The sequence below is a fragment of the Tursiops truncatus genome, chromosome 1, assembly GCF_011762595.2.
Source record: "Tursiops truncatus isolate mTurTru1 chromosome 1, mTurTru1.mat.Y, whole genome shotgun sequence".
Lineage (NCBI taxonomy): Eukaryota > Metazoa > Chordata > Mammalia > Artiodactyla > Delphinidae > Tursiops > Tursiops truncatus.
The window spans coordinates 176,005,841-176,026,911 of NC_047034.1; the positions used below are offsets into that span (position 1 = coordinate 176,005,841).

General features: G+C 41.0%; 1 protein-coding gene across 11 annotated transcripts in view; it reads right to left on the reverse strand.

Annotated features, from left to right (window-relative positions):
• The window catches only part of KIF1B (kinesin family member 1B), a 154,690-nt gene that overhangs the window by 76,659 nt on the left and 56,960 nt on the right, over positions 1–21,071 (reverse strand). For 7 of the 11 annotated variants that reach the window (XR_012328077.1, XM_033843487.2, XM_073796210.1 and 4 more), the window contains 6 exons: positions 18,715–18,793; positions 17,800–17,942; positions 16,676–16,717; positions 13,473–13,606; positions 4,012–4,091; positions 2,864–2,939 (listed from right to left, as the gene is read on the reverse strand). Coding sequence is in view for 10 of the 11 variants with exons in the window: in XM_033843487.2 (XP_033699378.1) it covers positions 2,864–2,939; positions 4,012–4,091; positions 13,473–13,606; positions 16,676–16,717; positions 17,800–17,942; positions 18,715–18,793 (554 nt within the window). In the remaining variant the exon portion in view is untranslated. The remainder of the gene's footprint in view (positions 1–2,863; positions 2,940–4,011; positions 4,092–13,472; positions 13,607–16,675; positions 16,718–17,799; positions 17,943–18,714; positions 18,794–21,071) is intronic. The other 4 variants (XM_073796220.1, XM_073796231.1, XM_033843493.2 and 1 more) reach the window with 1 other exon arrangement.

Here is a 21,071-nt window from a genome sequence, read left to right on the forward strand (position 1 = left end):
GCTATTAGGCACTTGAAAAACAGTACAGGCAGAGAGCGGCTTTCTCTGAATCCCCTTTCATGCTTAAGCACGGATGGTCCAAAAGGAACTCAGCTGTCAGAAATCCCCTCCCGGGAGTCTCATCAACCAGGAGAGAAAACTAGAAATTGATACCACACCCAGACAAACTTTGTCACAAACTATCATTCCTCCCATCTACTCTTGAAGGGTCCCTTCATCTTTCCTAAAAGCCAATTATGCTCCCCTGAGAGGCCTACCTTCCCATCCCCTTTCCCTATTAGGATGGTATGTAAGCCAGAATTCTAAACCATCTCAGGGAGTTACTCATTTTTCCCTGGGTATCTCCCATGTATACATGTTAATTAACTTCTTTGTTTTTCTCTTGTTAATCTGTCTTTTATTACAGGGGTCTCAGCCAAGAATTCAGAAAGGTAGAGGAAAAATCATTTTTTGCCCCCTACAACCTCAAGAAATATTTAATTTTTCATTTACTTTATAAAAATGTTCCCACATCCCCTATCATTTCCCTTTATAATTTTTATCAGTTCTTCCATGGTCCCAGTTATTGTCTTTAGTTTGTTAGTTTTTATCTTAAAGAAGAAATTAAAATTACTGACATTCAGTAATACATCTTCTAAAAATCCTTTTCATCTAACTCTACTATTTCTAAAATCTTTTAAAAACCAACCTTCTTTGGTGAAAATACCCCACTGGAATCCAAAAATAAGTCACATGGTCTTGGGGTCAAAATCTACTCAAGACAGTGCCGGCAAATATAGAAAAATGAAAGAAGAGTCAGATGAGCAGGTTAAGGAAAGGGACTGCAAAAGATGATTTAAAAGAAATTAGGAAAACCTCTACATCCTTCCAACTAACATCTGTCTCTACAGTTAACAGCTTGGTTGGTTTGAGAAAGTCAAAGCCCTCTGTGGGCAGCATTCTTTAAAACCCATCATGAGACTGGCCTAAAGAAAACGGAACCTCAAGAACAGGTTGGTTTTTTTTTTTTCCTTTTCCCTTAGAAGTAACTTTCTCCTAGTTTATTGAGATATGAATGACAAAGTCTGTATTTATTTAGGTAGTACAATGTCATTGTAAAATGTGTCAATTTGATACATATACACATTGTGCTATGATTACCACAATCAAGTTAACACATCAGAAACAGGTTGTAAAACTGAATTTGGATGTGATCAGTGGTGTATCCCTTCCTTTCCTGAAGAAGTCTAGAAAGTTAAATCAAGTAAGAAAGCTTTGGAAACTGGGATCTCAGTTTGGAATTCTGTGCTGTTCATAATACTTATAACACACAATACTTATTCAAGTTATTTATAATTTGTGTTAAATGCCATAATTTTACAAGTTGTTATAAAAATTTTCCTCACAGTTCGTAACATTGAAAGATGTTATAAAATACCTTTAGATATATGCAAAGGCACAATCTAAATTCTATCAAGCCTATAACTGCTAAAATATCTACAATCATACATAATATATCTGAATAAAATAATGTCTTACTGAAAAATCATTGACCTATGGCAATATAAACATATGAAATACTGTTATTATTGTTCCAGGTCTAAAATATATATCCAGGGCTTCCCTGGCGGCGCAGTGGTTGAGAGTCCGCCTGCCGATGCAGGGGACGCGGGTTCGTGCCCCAGTCCGGGAAGATCCCACATGCCGCGGAGCGGCTGGGCCCGTGAGCTGTGGCCGCTGAGCCTGCACGTCCGGAGCCTGTGCTCCGCAACGGGAGAGGCCACAACAGTGAGAGGCCCGCGTACAGCAAAAAAAAAAAAAAAAAAAATATATATATATATATATATATATAAAAAATGTCTCTAAATCAATTTTCTTTGTTGAAAATAACACATCAGAATTTATAAAAAAGAAAAACCTAACCAGAGAATCCTAAAAAAAAACCCACAGGACTATTTCATATCACATAAAATTAAAGTACCAGTTGAAAACTCCACACCCATTCCATGCTAACCTAGAGAGACCATTATCAGACCCTTGCATGAAGACATTTAAGTATCCAATAGTTAATCTGAAATCATATGAAATGAAGGACCATTTATTACTAGTATGAAATATATGCTTTGTACATCAATATATGTTCTATTACTGTCCTATAAATAAGCACACAAAATAATCATTTCATAATAGTTTTCCAATATCTAATAATAACTAAGAAGCAACTAAGCAGGGGGTGGGGTGGAGAAAAAGAAAGAAAAGACCTTGCTATTCTAATTAGCTAAAAATGTATCTACTACTTAACAACTATGACTAGGTAAGTAGGACAGTAACTACTGGAGTCATTAAAAAAAAAAAAACTGAGAAGGGAGCAGAGGAGGCTAGACGGATGAGGACAGGAGCTGCTTTACTCAGTCCAGTGGTTGTCTATCACACAAACTGTAAAAGCAAACTGAAGCAGTAGTTTTCTACACAAACCTGAACAGCTGAAACTGCTTCCAAAGAATTATAATTCAGGGTTGCTGGCATCTGTGGGGAAAACTACATAGAAAGAGTAGCCAAACTGAAGCAAGGTATGCAAGGTTAGGCTAGGAATTTTAGATAAAGCAACGATGAAGAGGAAACATACTGAATCATGACCAAAAGTTACAGATTTATACTGCCTTGGATTTTATTTTATAAACAGTAAATATTTCTGAAAGCATTTTAGAAACAGGTTGGCCTTGTATTGTAAGATGAAATCAAAAATATCAGAAATTAAGCCAAGTCTCAAGATTTAAAAGAAAAGGAAGAAGAGGAGCCAGCCCTGAAAGACATGAAGTGCCTCGTGACCAAGACAAACAAAAAGTGTTTCTGTTTGTTTAAGTTTCACAACATTGTTCCCTACCTTTTTAGGTGAGAAAACCCCCAGGGTTCCTCCATCTTCCCGAATGGCAACTCCCATCTCAGCCAACAAGGCCTCTCTAGAAAAAGCAACAAGCGTATCAGAATAACAATACCAAAATGTCAAGTCAGTCAGTCTAACTTGAATTGGAAAATAACGCAGAGCAAAAGCAACTGTCCATGTTTAAAGTCAGTAATACAAATGTGAAAGAATCTGCTTATCCCATCATTAATGAGAAATTATTTCTAAGAGAAATTGTATATTCAAAGTAAAGTATGTTCTTGTCTTAGGTAAAGCTATATTCACCCAAATAAGAACTTTGTCACATCTGACTTCGGAGGTAGACAATAATTCATAAATATGTCTATTAATATAAAAAAAGGAAGAAAGGAATATTCCCTTAAGGCAATACATCCACTTCAAAGAACCATTCCTTAAAATCCAAGAAAGCAATCAGAAAGTAACTTTGATATAGGGAGTATTATCTATAAATGTGATTTTCTCAAATATCATGTTCCCATGACCACCATCATATTGATTCAACAATTCTAGCTTAAAATCTCTACAATAGAGAAGAAAATTGTTTCATACATTCACTTTACAAACACGTTAGCACTCACTTCTGCCTCATCTTCCATGAAGGAAGAAGATAGGAACTAACATTTTTTAAATGTATATTTATTCCAATAGCAAAAGTATTATTTTGGATTATGTTTATCTTTAGGGTAGAGAATTGGGAGGTTAAGATAAAGTACAGATTTTGAAAGTTTGCAACTGAAACTACTTAACCTCTTACCAAAGAGGTTCTAGAAAACATAACTCTGAAAGTCAGTAATCAGAACAGCTTTTTTTTTATTTGCGCCTTTATCAAAGGCAGTCTTTTTGCAAATTAAAAACTCTTCAATATCTTCAATTTTTATATGGATCCCTAGCAACACGTAGTACAGTAACTAAGAACACGACTCCCTAGGGAACACGTGAATTTCACTTCAGAGTGTAAATTGGGCCATAAGTCCCATACGGGTTTGTTTGTTTTGTATTTGGGGAGGAAAGGTTCTTTGTTTTTAACTTCTATTTTATCTTTTTTTACTATAAAAGTAATCTAAATTCCTCAGAAAATTTAGAAACATTCCAGAGTTTAACTTCCTGACCTCTCCATTCTGATGGCCTCTGTTTTACGCAGCTTTTCTTCCCAGGTTTCGTTCAACTCTGCAATGATCTTCTCCGATTCCTAAGGAGGAAGTACACAGTTAAGCACCAAAGAGTCTTATAATTTAACATTCCGTGTCTAGGAAGAGCAGCAAGAAGCAGATGATGCCCTTTTGAGGATATGAGGCAGAATCTAATTCGATGAGGTGGGTTTTTTTCCCTTTCTTAATATGTAAAGAAAGAAATCAGCCCCAGATGTATTAATTCTCTTTAAGCCCTAATAAAAATAGCTTAATAGTGTGTGTGTGTATATGTGTGTGTGAGAGAGTGTGTGTGTAGAAGGAAAGGTAATATTAGCATCCCAAAATGCAAAGCATTGTTCCTGACAGCCACTGCTACAAAAGAAAAAAGCCCCCAATGATATTTGTTGCTTTTCTTGAAATTATTTATTTATTTGGTTGCGCTGGGTCTTTTTTTTTTTTTTTGGCTGCACTGGGTCTCCGCTGCTGCGCTTGGGCTTATTCTCTATTGCGGCGAGCGGGGGCCATTCCTCGCCGTGGTGTGCAGGCTTCTCATTGCGGTGGCTCCTCTTGTTGCGGAGCACGGTCTCTAGGCGCACGGGGTTCAGTAGCTGTGGCGCACGGGCTTAGCTGCTCCACGGCACGTGGGATCTTCCTGGACCAGAGCTCGAACCCGTGTCTCCTGCATTGGTAGGCAGATTCTTAACCTCTGCACCACCAGGGAAGCCCTGCGCTGGGTCTTAGTTGCGGCAGATGGGCTCCTTAGTTGCAGTTTGCCCGCTCCTTAGTTGTGGCACACAGCCTCCTTAGTTGTGGCATCCAAACTCCTAGTTGCGGCATGCATGTGGGATCTAGTTCCCTGACCAGGGATCACACCCGGGCCCCCTGCATTGGGAGATCAGAGCCTTAACCACTGCACCACCAGGGAAGTCCCTTCATTGTTTTTTGTTTCACTATAATTTCACCACAACACCACAACACTGACAGGGTTCAGAACATGCTCGCCCAAATATGGTATTATCTTGGCATACTGAATACTTTAAGCTGAGTGATTTAAGAAATGGTACAAGTAGGAAGGACTCTCTGAGCTCCTCTTGAAGCAAGTCGTAAGACCCTCATGAGATGTAACCTCCCTACACCTGGAGGAATGGAGCATCCTTATTTCTCAAGATGAAGGAACACGAAGAATATGAACAGATAGGCCTTCATTACGTTTCCCCAGTTTACTATAGGCAGACCTCGTTGTATTATACTTCACTTTATTGCACTTCTCAGGTATGGCATTTTTTACAAATTAAAAGTGTGTGGCAACCCTGCATCGAGCAAGTCTACCAGCGCCATTTTTCCAACAGTATTTGCTCACTTCGTGTCTCTTGTGTCACATTTTGGTAGTTCTTTTTTTTTTTTAATTTATTTTTATTTACTTTTGGTTGCATTGGGTCTTCATTGCTGTGCGTGGGCTTTCTCTAGTTGCGGCGAGTGGGGGCTACTCTTCATTGTGGTTTGCGGGTTTCTCATTGCAGTGGCTTCTCTTGTTGCAGAGCACAGGCTCTAGGTGCACAGGCTTCAGTAGTTGTGGCTCGCAGGCTCTAGAGCGTAGGCTCAGTAGTCGTTGCTCTGCAGCACGTGGGATCTTCCCGGACCAGGGCTCGAACCTGTGTCCCCTGCACTGGCAGGCGCATTCTTAATCACTGCGCCACCAGGGAAGCCCACATTTTGGTAATTCTTGCAATATTTCAAACATTTTCATTATTATTACATTTGTTATGGTGATATGTGATCAGTGATCTTTGATGTTACTACTACAATTTGCTGAAGGTTCAGATGATAACACTTTTTAGCAATAAAGTATTTTTAAATTAAGGGGTTTTTTTTGGACATAATGCTATTGCACACTTAATAGACTACAGTATAGTGTAAACTTAACTTTTATATGCACTGGGAGACCAAAAAATTTGTGTGACTCACTTTATTGTGATATTCACTTTACTGCGGTAGTCTGGAACTGAACCTTCAATACCTTCGAGGTGCCTATACTCTTAACTCACATCCCCCTTTGTTCAATCACATATTCCCACAACTTTTCACTCTTCACCAAACCCAGCATAAAAATGTTCATGTTTAACACTTCTTTGGGCCTTCATTTCCTTATGAAGTCTTCCATGTCATGTAAACAAACACTAAATAAATTTGTAAGCTTTTCTCTTGTTTATCTGCCTTTTGTTAATCTGGGGCCCCAGCCAAGAACCTAGAAGGGTAGAAGGAAAGATATTTTTCCTCCCCTAGCATACAGTACCCCTCTGAACACAACCCAATTCCCTTTCCCAGAAAGGTTTAATATTAATCTCATATGAAGGCACGTAGCCACTAGAGTGACAATTTCCCAATCTCTTGCTGAGTGTTTATTATATGCCAGAAATATAAGAACTAAAACATGTTTCCTGATTTCAGGAGCTTACTGTATACCAGAGAGAGAAGGAAGTAACTGATCATTCATTCATGCAGTAATTATATATAACTGCATTACATGCCAAGCCCTGTTCTAGGCAACTAGAGATATGGCAGGAAACAAAATTCCTGCCCCTCATGGGGCTTATATTCTTGTAAAGAGACTCAGATAATCAATCCATTTTAATCAGTAAGTCAAGTATACAGTATGCCAGACAGTGATAAGAGCTTTGTAGAAAAATAAAGCAAAGAAAAGAGGAATGTAGGGGGAGGGGTGGGTGAGGGAGCAATCTGCAGTGGGGTTGTCAGGACAGAGCTCATTGACAAGGTTCTACATAGGCAGACACAAAGGAAGAGCATGGGTATGTGAGGGAATAGGTAGGAAATGCCTGGCACTTTCCAGGAACAACAGCATAGCTAGAGCAGCATGTTAGAGGATTGTGAATGGGAATGGTAGGAAAAAACAACAGGGCAGTGTGCTAAGTGCTACAACTGAAGTGTTCACAGGTCTGCTGGAGGGTGGATGAGTCAAGGCTGAGTGATACTCATACTGAGAATGAACTGACCAGGCAAAAAATGGAGGGAGAGGGGTACCAAAAAGGGAGTTAAGCACATGCAAAAAGCAGGAGAAAATGCTAGTCCTGGATACGAAATTAGAAAGTCAGATGACAATGATGATAATGATGATGAGATAATAGTAGTGGTAGTGATTCAGGATGAGAAGCTTTGACAGTTCACAAAATATTTCATTGTATAATTCATTTACCGGGCTATTGTATGAAGCCTCTGAGATCCCAAAACATAACTATCTACATAGAAAGAAATTGTGAATATGTAATACAATAAACCCTGAGGCATCTGGCACTTGGTTTTCTGGAACGAGGCATGGTAGCATGTTAAAAAGCCGAGTTGGGCTTCCCTGGTGGCGCAGTGGTTGAGAGTCCGCCTGCCGATGCAGGGGACGTGGGTTCGTGCCCCGGTCCGGGAAGATCCCACATGCCACGGAGCGGCTGGGCCCGTGAGCCATGGCTGCTGAGCCTGTGTGTCTGGAGCCTGTGCTCCGCAACGGGAGAGGCCACAACAGTGAGAGGCCCGCGTACCAAAAAAAAAAAAAAAAAAAAAGCAGAGTAGGGCTTCCCTGGTGGCGCAGTGTTTAAGAATCTGCCTGCTAATGCAGGGGACACGGGTTCGAGCCCTGGTCCAGGAAGACCCCACATGCCACGGAGCAACTAAGCCCATGCGCCACAACTACTGAGCCTGCGCTCTAGAGCCTGTGAGCCACAACTACTGAAGCCTGTGTTCCTAGAGCCCACTCTCTGCAACAAGAGAAGCCACCGCAATGAGAACCGCAAACCGCAACGAAGAGTAGCCCCCGCTCGCCACAACTAGAGAAAAGCCCACGCACAGCAACAAAGACCCAACACAGCCAAAAATAAAAAAAATAAAAAAAAATAAAAAAGCCAAGTAAAGACTCAAGGAGTCAGAAGAAACAAACAGGAGAGCATGATGATGATGATGATGATGATGATGATGATGATGATGATGATGATGGAGGAGAAGAACAATAACAACAACAGGCTAAGCTAGACAAAGAGCAAAACTGATAAAAGTTAGAAAAGGCCTGGGCGTCAGTAAGGTGAATATAAAGGGGACCACGCAGCAGGTACCCAGAAATGAGTCGGTTACAAAGTGGGAGAAGCTAGAACGAGCCTGCAGCGGAAGGCAGGAAGGTAGAGACAAAATCGCCTAAACTGGCTCTCATCAACCCCCGAGCACACACATAGGCTGAAAGACTAAAACAGCCCCCTGAATGGCATCTCTACACAGTCCTCCAATAGGAATGAATAACATGCAGTGCATATGCCACTCCACTGCTGAGTGAGGAACCAACAAGCCACGTTAGAGGGCCAGCAGCCAAGAAAAACCCATATGGTTACGGTAAGGAATGAGATAGCCAGGGAAGGAAGTGTGCCAGGTGCCGAGTGGTCAACAGCCTACCTCTAACATGCCACAAGTTATTCAACAACTGAAACAGGATAGCATTAAATGCTTTTGCAAATGACTATAAAAGGGCAAGTATATATAAGCTACCACCATAACCTACAAGATTTTAAGGCTTATTAAACACTGCTGGAGGGGGATGGGGGAGGGAAGCACCGGGAGTTTGGGATTAACAGATGCAAACTATTACATATAGGATAGATAAACAAGGTCCTACTGTATAGCACAAGGAACTACCTTCAATATCCTGTGATAAACCATAATGGAAAAGAATATAAAAAAAAGAATGTCTATGTGTGTATGGCTGAGTCACTGTGCTGTCCAGCAGAGACTGGCACAACACTGTAGATCAACTATACTTCCATTAAAAAATTCAATTAAATTAAAGACAGCTGGATAGAAACCTTTACACTCTAAAGTGACAACTTCAAAAACAAAGGCATAGGATAACAGGATGTCCAAACCACAGCACCGAGACTAGTGCTTATTATATATACTGTGGTCCACAAGCCACTCTGATATTAGTTATGAAATACAAACTGACCTTTGAGATACTTAAAATATTTTTTTCCTGGTTGGTTATCTTCAGAAAAAGAGTGTATCAGAGCAGAGATTAATCCGGCTGTAGTAAAGCTATTCTATTTTGGGGCAACTATAAACTCACCCCAAGGAAGCAAAGTTACTGTCTAGGAATCCTCTTACCATCTTGCTGCCAACTCTAATGTGACCTCTCTCTTTTTACTCACCACCTGGAGGGTAAATCAGAATATGAGCTCCTTGTAGAAAAGTTAATTAGTAAGCTGAGTAAGGTACAATATACTTTTCTTTTTCATTAGGGCTTAAAAGTTGCAACTTTTATGTTGTCTAGAAAGTTGCTTTTTTTTTAATTCTTTTAATTTATTTTTGGCTGCTTTGTTGCTGCACGCAGGCTTTCTCTAGTTGCAGCAAGCGGGGGCTACTCTTTCTTGTGGTGCGCGGGCTTCTCATTGCGGTGGCTTCTCCTGTTGTGCAGCACGGGCTCTAGGCGCAAGGGCTTCAGTAGTTGCAGCATGCGGGCTCAGTAGTTGTGGCACACAGGCTCTGAGGTGCATGGGCTCAGTAGTTGTGGCTCATGGACTCTAGAGTGCAGGCTCAGTAGTTGTGGTGTACGGGCTTGGTTGCTGGGCGGCATGTGGGATCTTCCCGGACCAGGGATCGAACCCGTGTCCCCTGCATTGGCAGGCGGATTCTTAACTACTGTGCCACCAGGGAAGTCCCTAGAAAGTTACTTTTTTAAACTCTGAAGAAAGGTTAGAGAAAACAATATTGAGTGTCATTTAGCTAAACTTCAGTGCTGGAAAAAGCCATTTATTCCAGAAACATTCTAGAAATATAGAGACTGAGGACCACAGAAACTAAGTGATTATCCCGAGGTCCCACTTCTCCCTGAGCCAGGTCTATAGTTGGGTTTCCTGTGTTCTGTTTTCCAATTAAGGCAGAATCAACAGCCTTTAAAGAAAATATTCTACTAAGTAGCTCACCATAAATTAAGCAAGAGTGAGGAATATTCTTTCTTCAAGCCTGAATAACAAACTTAGTATAAATAAAATAGAGATGCCAACAGGAAGACAGTTTTCAGTCTGAGTCATCAACTTACTCTGCAGGCAGGCCTGGCATGCTGGTCTCCAGAGCTGCCCATACCTCATTCTAGAAACCTAATTTTAAGATTAAACTGAAATTGGGATTCATGCTTCAGAAATGAGGAGTCAAGAGGACACTCTTTAAGGGTCTTTCCTTCCTGCAGGTACTGTACATTAAAAAATTCTGAAAAAACAGAGTGACATCAGGAACATTTTTTTAAGCTCCAAGGAGTGTTGGGCTCAGGCGTCATTCACTTTGATCTCACATCATGTATTATCTAGCTATTTGTACAGCACTGGTTAATAACTATGTTCATAATGCTAAATACAATTTAATTACTTCATCATGATCCAGTTAAGGTGGCAGAGAAGTCCACAGAACAAGTCAGAAATATTTCCCCCCAAAAAATTACAGTTTAACTTGTGGTGTTTAAATAGTTAAACACTTGCTACATGGAACGTTCCTTGAAGCCATCAGATGGGTTTTACTGCACTGAACGCAGCATGCGTCATAAGTGAGCTCCAAGCGTGGGGCCCTCGGGCGGCCTAGCACAGCATTTACCCTTGCATGCTTCTGTAATGGATATTTGTGGATATTTATAGTCTAAGCCTAAGCAGTGGCACTCACAGTACTGACACTGATGCCAGACTAATAAACACCAGAGGCACCACATAGTAACTGTAGCTACATATTTAAAACCTTATTAAGTCGGAATGCAAATCAAGGAGACAACATTTCAACTCAGTTTGAGCTGCAACTAAAAACTGAAAGCAATTACACTTTACTCTCTATTGCCAGAGGTTTGTGGAGGGCTCAAGATATTTATGATGGGGTAACATGGGTCTCTCCCATATGGAAACAGGCTATTCAATGAATTAAGCAATAGCAGCTCCCTATGTAAAAGTGTTCTACCAACTGATCATTTTTTTAAAGTTAAAAGTAAAGAGAAGCAAAGGGACATAAAATGTTAGGAAAATGAATTAACCTCCTGTATTACTGTTTTCCATTAGGTACAGTATTTTTCTCCTACAGTGTCATGTCTTAGGAATGCCACTTCTTCACACTCAACAATGAAACAGTCCAAAAATGAGAAATTCTCAGGCATTTCTATCATACAAACACTGCCTTGCCCTGTAAACACAAGATGTTATCTGCCTGCAGCATTAAAATGTAGGTCTGCCGACATGAACTCTCACCATTCACAAAATAGGAGTCGAACTAAGGCGCTTATGCTTCAGTAAACTACCATGCTGCATTAAAAAAACAAGACTGAATGCAAAACCATAAAGAAACTATTTTCTAAAGCTAGGGAAAATGGAAGATGTCATTTAGGTTGGCTTAAAGGAGAACTAAAACAGAAATTTATTTTCTGATAAAAGCAATAGAGTTTTGTTTTGTTTCCGCTGGGAAGTAGGGAGATTGGGGGGAGGGTTCCTTGAATAATGGCAGTGTTATTCCCTAGAGACTATCTGGAAGATACAGGGCGACCTAATGCTTAAAAAGTCTGCTCCACATCTTGACTCCTAACATTCAACATTATTTTCAGTTGGTTCCACTTGGCAGTTGGGAAGAATTTTTTTTCCTACATCAAGATGTGTGTTAAAGGGAATGTAATCTCATTTGTACACTAAGGTAAGATTCAAATAGTAAGATTCAAAATCCCCAAAGAAAAATAACATTTTATATTGAATAGTAAATGAAAGATTTCACTTTTCCTTTCCACAGAACCTCTGCATGTCCCCAGTGGCCTGAACAGAACCCTACACAGCAACTTTGCCTATCATGATAAAATACAGAAATAAAAGCCTTCTTGCATAGGGCTTCACGAACATCGTTAGTAAAATTTCAAAGTCCATTTCACAATAGCAGAAATTATCCTTTCCTTTGCAAAATTTAATGAAAAGGTTTCTCACTCCCTGTCCCTCTGCCAGGTATTTTAGAATTTCACCCACTTTCCACTAACAAGTTCTGAAGGAAGAAACAAGATTACTTTTGTTTCTAAAGCACCTTATGTTAGAAGTGAGTGAAATGCCAAGGAAAAGGTAGGCTGATTAAGAAGCAGAAGCCCATTCTTCATATAAAATCTTTTTCAGCCTCACCTGCAAACCAAAATGAATGTTCTAGCACCTTCAATTATCAAGCTAAATTCCCTTTTAGCACAAAGGTTCAGCAAACCTTTTCCATCGTTAACCTATCGAAGTGTGTCACTATTCTCAACGGTCCTTGAATGAGCAGCCATGGTGGAGAACACTGAGTGCAATGTGAAGGGGACTGCACGCTCGGGGCAGGACTGCAACCCCCCAGCTCCTTAAAGTTTCTTTGCTCTCCTTGTTTTTCCTATCCAGTACTCTTTTTTTTTTTTAATTTAAGTTCTAAGCAGCTAGTGGGAAGCAGCCACATAGCACAGGGAGATCAGCTCAGTGCTCTGTGACCACCTAGAGGGGTGGGATAAGGAGGGTGGGAGGGAGACGCAAGAGGGAGGGGATATGGGGATACACGTATATGTACCCCAGTACTCTTGAATACAAAGGCCACAAGGTACGGATAGAACTATCATCCTGGAAATGACAAGCAGGGAAAGAAAAGGCATTTGTGTTGTTGTCACGGTGGTTTCAGGGATGGCACCACAGGTGACAACTGTCTGTTCTCACTGTAGTCACCAAGGGGGAAGGAAGAACCTACGAGTCAGAAGACTTTGCTGCTCCTAACGTTCGTATTCATGGAGAGAGACAGAAAGTACCTGACAGCGCCAGCAACAGGCTGGGAAAGCCAAGCCGGGTGCCACGGTGGGTGACCGGACATGCAGGACTCAAGTGTGCACACCAGCACTAACATCCGTGAGCCCATATGCACCAGCACAGGAGGGGGCGGCCCTTCCACAGCAGTGCTCCCAGGGCTTTCTGTGAACTTCCAGAAAATATCATTTCACGTGTCTCTGAATAAACCTGGTACAGCTACTCAAATGTGCAAACTTTCTTTTGATTATACATTTTACTAACAGAAGCAGGGGCCTATACAGAATTCCATCTTCAAAATAAACCAAATGTTTAATTAGTTTCCAGTGAAATTTCTAACTAAACAATTTCACTGTGACTTATAAACTACCTCAGAATTAATGGACATATCTACTTATCAGTTACTTTGCCTGGCCAGCTTACAATCTGCCTATGCATCCCTCCCTCCCATCCCTGCCGGGCCATGTCAGACTCAAGTATTCTGGTGAAAATTATCTTACAAAGCAGCAATTTCAGGACACTTCTGAGAGTTAGAAATTTCTTCCATATGCTGAACCAGAATCTCAGTGATTTTTAGTCCTAACTCTGCCTTGTGGAGCTACACAGAATACCTTTCATTGAATCTGAGTTACTACTTACCTTTAGACGTTCAATGGCTTCCTCTCCTCCAGGTGTAGACATGATTCTCTCCTGAATACTGGTCACAGATGTTAAGCCCACCTGACTATTGAGTGAGCAGGAAGATGGAGATGAAGTAAGGGACCCCATGGATGCTGTGGAAAAATTGCCAGGACGTTGATTCTCAGAGGCTAGCAAGTACCTATGCTTATTGTTCTGAAAATCTTTCAGATCTGGGAGATAGAAAGAAGGGAAGGCAGAAAAAGTAGAAAAGAGGGAAAGGAGCAGGAGAAGAAAAAAGACAGGAAGGAACACCAGTGTAAGAAAGGACAGCATTAAAGCAGCAAGACCAAGACAAGTTATGATACAAAGACAAGTTATACTTGTTCTAGATGGCAGTTCTGAAGCATGTCTGTCTTTAATACTGATATTTTAGAAGTTAAGAACCGCTTCTGAATTTAGAAACTAAAAAATTCTAATGTGGGTTAACATTGTATCTGTTAGGGGGTAACCAGAGCCTCAAAGAATACAGCTCAGGCTCTCCCCCTAAACAGCCATGCTACATTCCTGTATTCCTTCTATGGCTCCAAATCTACAACGTCTTAGGTTTATACTACTCTTAAATCCCAGTAGTTTGTAACAGTAAGGGAAAAAAGATGATCATTTATTTATCAATATCAATACATATCAGTCTGGCCCAGTATGTATGTCATTCAGCAAAAATTCCCAAGAAAATGTTATGTTAGAACAAAAATCTGAGTGCTCAGTAGTGTTCTTTGTATGCTAAAAAGGATTTTTAAAATATGCCTTTTAAAAAAAGGAGAGGTAATCATAGCAATTATAGGGATCTTGTATAAGTCCTGGTTAAGAACTTAGGGTTGACTACCTCAACAGTGACGAACAATTAGCAAACTGTTGAATTTGGTGTAGCTTACATTCGTCTATTAGAGCAAGCAAAAATTAAGGCTGATTATCTGCTAATTTAAGTAAGGCTCCCACTTTGCCTAACCGAATAACCATGAGTCATTGGGGAGCTGAGTTCCTAGTATGGAATGCAAGTTTTAGGGACATACTTTCATTTACTAAGGTCTTTAATAGAACTCTAAGTTTTGCTTTTAAACTTAGTTTTGGTAAAAAGAGCCACAAACAACAAATTCATTAATTTGCTGTTTGTACTTTTCTTCATTAGTCATCTTTCTCAAATAGGCACCAGAGGAAATCCATAGGTATTGGTGCATTCCTATTTTTAAATCAGCTCATTTTTAAATGTAAGAAAATCTACACTGCTCAAAGTTCATATCAAAACTAAATAAGTTTTCCTTAAAGGATATAATATGAATCAACACAAAGAGTCAGAAGAAACATTATTAGCTCTCTCTGCGTCTACCCATGTGAATTTAATCAAAGCCAGTTCTTGAAGCCCCTTAAAACCAGCGGTTGCTTCAAGACAGTTTGAAAACCACCATCTGCACATATAGAACATAGGAAAACAAGCAAGTTTTAAAAGGGGGGTAGGAACTGGAGCAAAAAATTAGCCATCAGGTGATGGCAGCAAAGTGGGAAAGAATAGGATGGATGGAGTTTAGAAGGTCCAATTGACACATGCAAGCCCTAAAAGGCATTAAGGGTAGTGACTGAAACAGAAACTTAGAGGTAGTCAAGGCTGCTTTCCTGCACAGATACAGAATTAAAACTTAGTCATGCATAGCTTTCTGGGAGATTCCACAACTGCTCAGAAAAGAGTGAGGCAGCAAGCTGGCAGCAGCATCACCTGGAGCACAAAAGCGAGAACAAAGGGTGTCTTTCCCACACCAGTTATCAGTTGGCTTTGGAAATCTCAGACAGAGCTGTTCCAGTCCAAGAGTCACTCTGGATTAGGATGTTATAGTGCCTTCAAGGCTTAACCTCATCACAGCAGCCAGGGCTACCTTTGGTTTCTCCTATGTATTGCCTCACTGTCTACCAAGCCTTGTTACATGCCCTACTGTAGAAATAAATAAATCAATAAAAATCTAAAACTTAGCCCCCCAAAATCAAGTTTCTTCACTTATTCTAATAATTTCTTGATGAATTATCTTGAAAGGGTAAGAAATTACTTTCTTGCCAACATAATGACAGATATGCAGTGGGTAATGAGGTGTGATCCTTTTTATAAAATGTCCTCATTTCAAGCACACATTTTAGACACCCAAGTTTTTTTGTTGTTTTTTTTGCAGTACGCGGGCCTCTCACTGTTGTTGCCTTTCCCGTTGCGGAGCACAGGCTCCGGGCGCACAGGCTCAACAGCCATGGCTCACGGACCCAGCCGCTCCGCGGCATGTGGGATCTTCCTGGACCGGGGCACGAACCCGCGTCCCCTGCATCGGCAGGCGGACTCTCAACCACTGCCCCACCAGGGAAGCCCGACAGCCAAGTTTTTTAAAATTTAATTGGTAATTCATGAAAAAGGGAAAAAAATGTTTACCTAACCATCAAGTAAGCTGAGGCCCAAGATATGGAGGAAATCAACTTAGCATAAGCACAGGTGAGTGCTAATCCAACATTCACAAAGCTGCTCAGTCATGGAGATTTGGCCAACTAGAAGTGACTGTTTTCAATTATATATACACTAAGGCTCAGAATTACACAGCTAATTTAAAAGGATTTTCCTAATAAATAATCAGGACCTGAAGGATCAAGAGGCCAAAAAAGGCGTAATATGATTAAAAACAAGGGCTCTGGGTTACACTACCCAGTCTGACCACAAAGAAACCACGGGATCTCATTTAGTGGCAAACTACCCACTCCAGGCAGCAGTGTCCTCCTTAGCAAAATGGAGCTCTGTCAGAGTCACTGACAGGACTAAAGAGATAATATATTCAAGATACCTAGAACAGGTCCTGGCACATTATAAACACTCAAAACATGGGAGCTGCTGTCATCACTATCATCATGTATGACTTTGGATTCAATTTAATCACATTTAAGTGGAAAAACTGAACAGTAGAAGCAGCAAGAGGTTTTTAAGCCTCTCAACTTTATTCAAGCCACAAACTGAAATCCAGCAAAACTTGCTTTGCTAATGGAAAAGGGCAAAAATAGGAACATTTCTGAATCTACAGTATGCTCTGTCTGGGATTTCTCTGTTAGGATGGCTGGCATGCAAAGCTCATTTTAAGGCTGATCCAGCAGAGGCAGATTAGCAAGTCAGAGTGCTGGAAACACCCAGTACATGAAATACACACATTTGCCTCCACTTCCAGAGTAATCATCGATCAATGGATCAGCTGAAGGTAAGCAAGAGGGAAAATACAAAAAGGGTCAAAGTTCAGGTTCAGCAATGACAGAGGGAACAGAGCAGTATTTGGCACTTGGGAAGGTGAAAAAATTGACACTTAGAATAATATATTATCATTTTACAAACTGTACGTATTCATTTAAACTCAGGTGCTAATCAGTAAGAAGAACTAAACTAGAAGAGGCCTTGAAAATCTTATTAGAATTGTAAACACTATAATATTAATCTGACACTCAAAAAATAAAAATATGCTTTATTAAATAAACCCATATACTATTCTACCTGAATGATCTAGTTAACTCACTTAGGAGAACTTCTGATTAGACATTATGTAGGCAGATCACTGAGGTTAAAAAAGATTCAATTTAAGACAACATTGTAAGACTCTCTGGAAGTCTAATTCTTGAACTTGACAGGAATTGGTTATTTTCCCCTTCATAAGTTCATAAGGAGTGAGTTGGGGGGCATTCAATCATTTTGTAGGGGGGAAACCACTCAAAGGTAAATCTTATCTGAAAGGTGACTGGAATAGTGGGTTTCTTACATATATATTACTACTACATTAATCGAGAGAAACCCATAACACAAAAACAAAAATTTTAAGTTAACAGTTTTATGAAGTGGTTAATTTCTCAGTGAGAATAAACTTAACATTCCAAATAAACTTCACTGCTGATCTAAAACAGAAATCTAATAAAAATACAAATAATGATATATTACGTTTTAAGAAGTAATTTCATGAGTTCAAACAGATACGCTGGTACATGGTACATAAAGGAATTCTAAGATCATTTTCAATGAGTTTTCTTTTTTCTTTTTTTTTTTTTTTTTGGCCACAGGTCTTGCGGGATCTGTCCCCCAACCAGGGATTAAACCAGGCCATGGCAGTGAAAGCCCCAAATCCTAACCACTAAGCCACCAGGGAACTACTCTCAATGGGCTTTTTAAGAAGTTAAGAACAAACAAAAACCTCTTGCTTTACCATCTAGCTGCCTCAAGCTCCTTAACTCTAAGTTTAAGAGCCCTCGAGAGGAAAGGAATAGATTTTGCGTTGATCCTTAATTCACTTACTATCAATAATATCTCCCAACCCCTGAGCACGAAGAAGGTCCTTCAGCCGTGTCACCTCTTCCTTTAATTCACGAACCAGTTTGGCATTGGGGTCCTCATTGATAACAGCATTGCATTTAATTTGTTTTGCACGATCTGCATATCTAGATCCAAAAAGAAAACACATTTTTGCCATTCCTCAAATGCTCTACTTCTCATAAGTAACATACCATTATTTCTAAATCAAACAGCTTGAGTATTTACACATTTTATGAGCCTTAATAATACATTTGTAGAAAGCTTTACAGTACTTTATAAAGATGAGGAAAAAGTCTCCAATGAATTTAAGTGATTTCCCCAAGATCACAAAGGAAATAAATATCAAAGAGAGGACTCAAAACTAATTTATTAGACCACATAGTGTTTCTTCCATTATATCAAAAATGTCTTTAATGAGACAAGAGTTGAAAGTTCCAGATTGAAGTAATGGAACCTATTCATATATAAGACTACCCTACTAGTAAACATTCTGTCAGTAATTTTTAAAATATTACATGTACTCATAACTTTGTTACTTTTTATGATGTGAGCATTTCTATAATGACAAACATGAGAAGGGGACACTTCTTTTTACAGAAATAAATATTGTAAGAAATTTCTACTATTATCTAAAAGTTATCCGAAAATCTCACCAGAGCAAATTTAATATCTTTCCTATGAAAAAGTTCCTGCCTTTCTCAATGAAACTGAAAACTATAAACAGGTAAGCTCTATTATAATAAAAATCATTTTCCCCCATGTTTCCCCTGTTATGAGAGGGATGGATCATTGGTTACTCAAGCGACTACCCACATAGCATATGAAAATCCATGGTGTAACAAGATGACTTATGGTAGCACTGTGTTCTGTTTAGCTATTGAAATCAAACTGGAGTACCTCAGAGTGCTCAAAGTTTCATCATAGTTGATATCTGCTGGGCTCAGAGCAGCAACCATTGCAGTCCGAGAATTGCCACCTAAAAAGATGAATCATAATTATCTCAAACCATACTCATTTTAGAAAAACTTTTATTGAATGTGTCAAATCAGACAGCACAATCCCAGATCCCAAGATTTCATCAACAGATTTTTGGACTGCCCCCACGCCAGGCACTGTTATATGCACATCTTAGCATCTGGATGTACTGTGTCCAGTTTCCCTCTTCCCACTCCCATTAAGATCTCAGACACTCCACCAAGGCCATTCTTAGTGATGTCAAAGTCACTGGCAACATGGACAGCACAACAGGCCATTCTCAGCCACTCCTTCTATCATCAACATGTGACACAGCTAATCACTACCTCCTTCTCATTAAGAATGAGGGAAAGGGGCTACAGGAACAGTGAATGAAGGGCAAAAAGGCCGGAAAACATCAATAAAGAGGAGTAAGGGTTGGTAATATCTAATTATGTGCATCAAAGGAGCATGGGGTTTTCAAAAAGGAAGAAGAAACAACAGTTTGAAGCAGGTGCGTGTGGTCACATAAACAACTACTTCACAGTTCATGTCCTGAAGTAAACGAGATTTGGGAGCAAACCCTGACTTAAAGGTGAGCAAATCCAGGGAAGTAGCCAAGATGGTGGAGCAGGAAGACCCTGAGCTCCCTCCTCCCACAGGCACACCAAAATTACAACTGTTTACAGAGCAGCTACTGATGAGAAAAAACAGAAGACTAGCAGAAAAGACCTTCTCCAACTAAGGAAGGAATCACGAGACAGGTAGGAGGGGCAGAGATGTGGGATAGTTAAGACCCACAGCCCTGGGTGGGCGACGCACAAATGGGAGGATAATTACAATTGCAGAGGTTCTCCCCAAAGAGCAAGGGGCCTGAGCCCCCCATCAGGCTACTGCACCAGGAAGATGAGCCCCCAGAACGTTTGGCTTTGAAGCCCAGCAGGGCTTACTTTTGGAACAGCCAGAAGGCTGTGGAAAACAGAGACTCCACTCTTAAAGGGCACACACAAAGTCTCACCCGCTCCAGGACCCAGGGCAGAAGCAGTAATCTGAAAGGAGCCTGGGTCAGACCCACATGCTGATCTTGGAGGACAAGAGGCAGAAGTGCACCCTGGGGACACAGACACAGACACTGGCAGCAGCCAATTTTGGGAGCTCGTTCTATCACAAGGACACTGGTACAGGCAAATCCCATTTTGGAATTCTCCCTCTAGCTTATTAGTGCTAGGACTGGCCCTGCCCACCAGCAGGTCTGCTGCCTTAAGACCCGCAGAACCCACAGCCACTCCGGGACCCAGCCCTGTCTACCAGAGGGCCCAAGACCCTGACCCGCACACCAGCGCACTGGCACTAGTCCCAGGGACCCTGGGACCCAGCTCCACCCACCAGTGGGCCAGCACCAGCCTCAGAATCCCCTGGGCCCCAACCCTGCCCACCAGCAGGCCAACATCAGCTTTAAGACCCTCAGGGCCCTGCAGCCAGAGACCTGGGAACCCAGCTCTGTCCATCAGTGAGCTGGCACTAGCCCCGGAATGCCCTGGGCTCCAGTCCCACCTGCGACCAGGCCGATACCAGCTCTGAGACACCTTGGACCCTTCAGCCAGCTGCCCCAGGATCCAGCCCCACTCACCAGCATTGCCAACACCAGCTTTAGGACACTCCAGGCTCTGCAGCCAGCCCTGTCAGGAACTGGCCCTACCCACCAGCAAATCGACAACAGATCCAGGACCCCCAGCCCTGTAACCACCCACTCCAGAACCCAGCCCCACCCACCAATGTTTGGCAGCCTCCACACAAGGCAGGGCCTGGAAACCAACTGGACCGGGGGTCAGCCACGCCTACCAGACTTCCCACAGTAGTCAGCCTGCCACAAGAGAAGGACCCTCGCAGCCCAAATAGGAGGCACCCCTAGAGCATATAGCTCTGGTGACCAGAGGGAAGTGCATTGCTGGAATGCACAGGACGTCTCCTACAAAAGGCCACTTCTCCAAGGTCAGGACACATAACCAACCTACCAGATACACAAATAAAAACAGCAAACTAGGCAAAATGAGGCAACAGAGAAATATGTTCAAAACAAAGGAACAAGATAAAACCCCAGAACAACTAAGTGGAAACAGGCAATCTACCCAATAGAAAGTTCAAGGTAATGATTGTAAAGATGTTCAAAGAACTCGGGAGAAGACTGAATCAACAGAGTGAGAAGTCAGAAGTTTTTAACAAGAGTTAGAAAATATAAAGAAGAACCAGAAAAAGATGAAGAATAAGATAACTGAAATGACAAATACACTAGAAGGAAT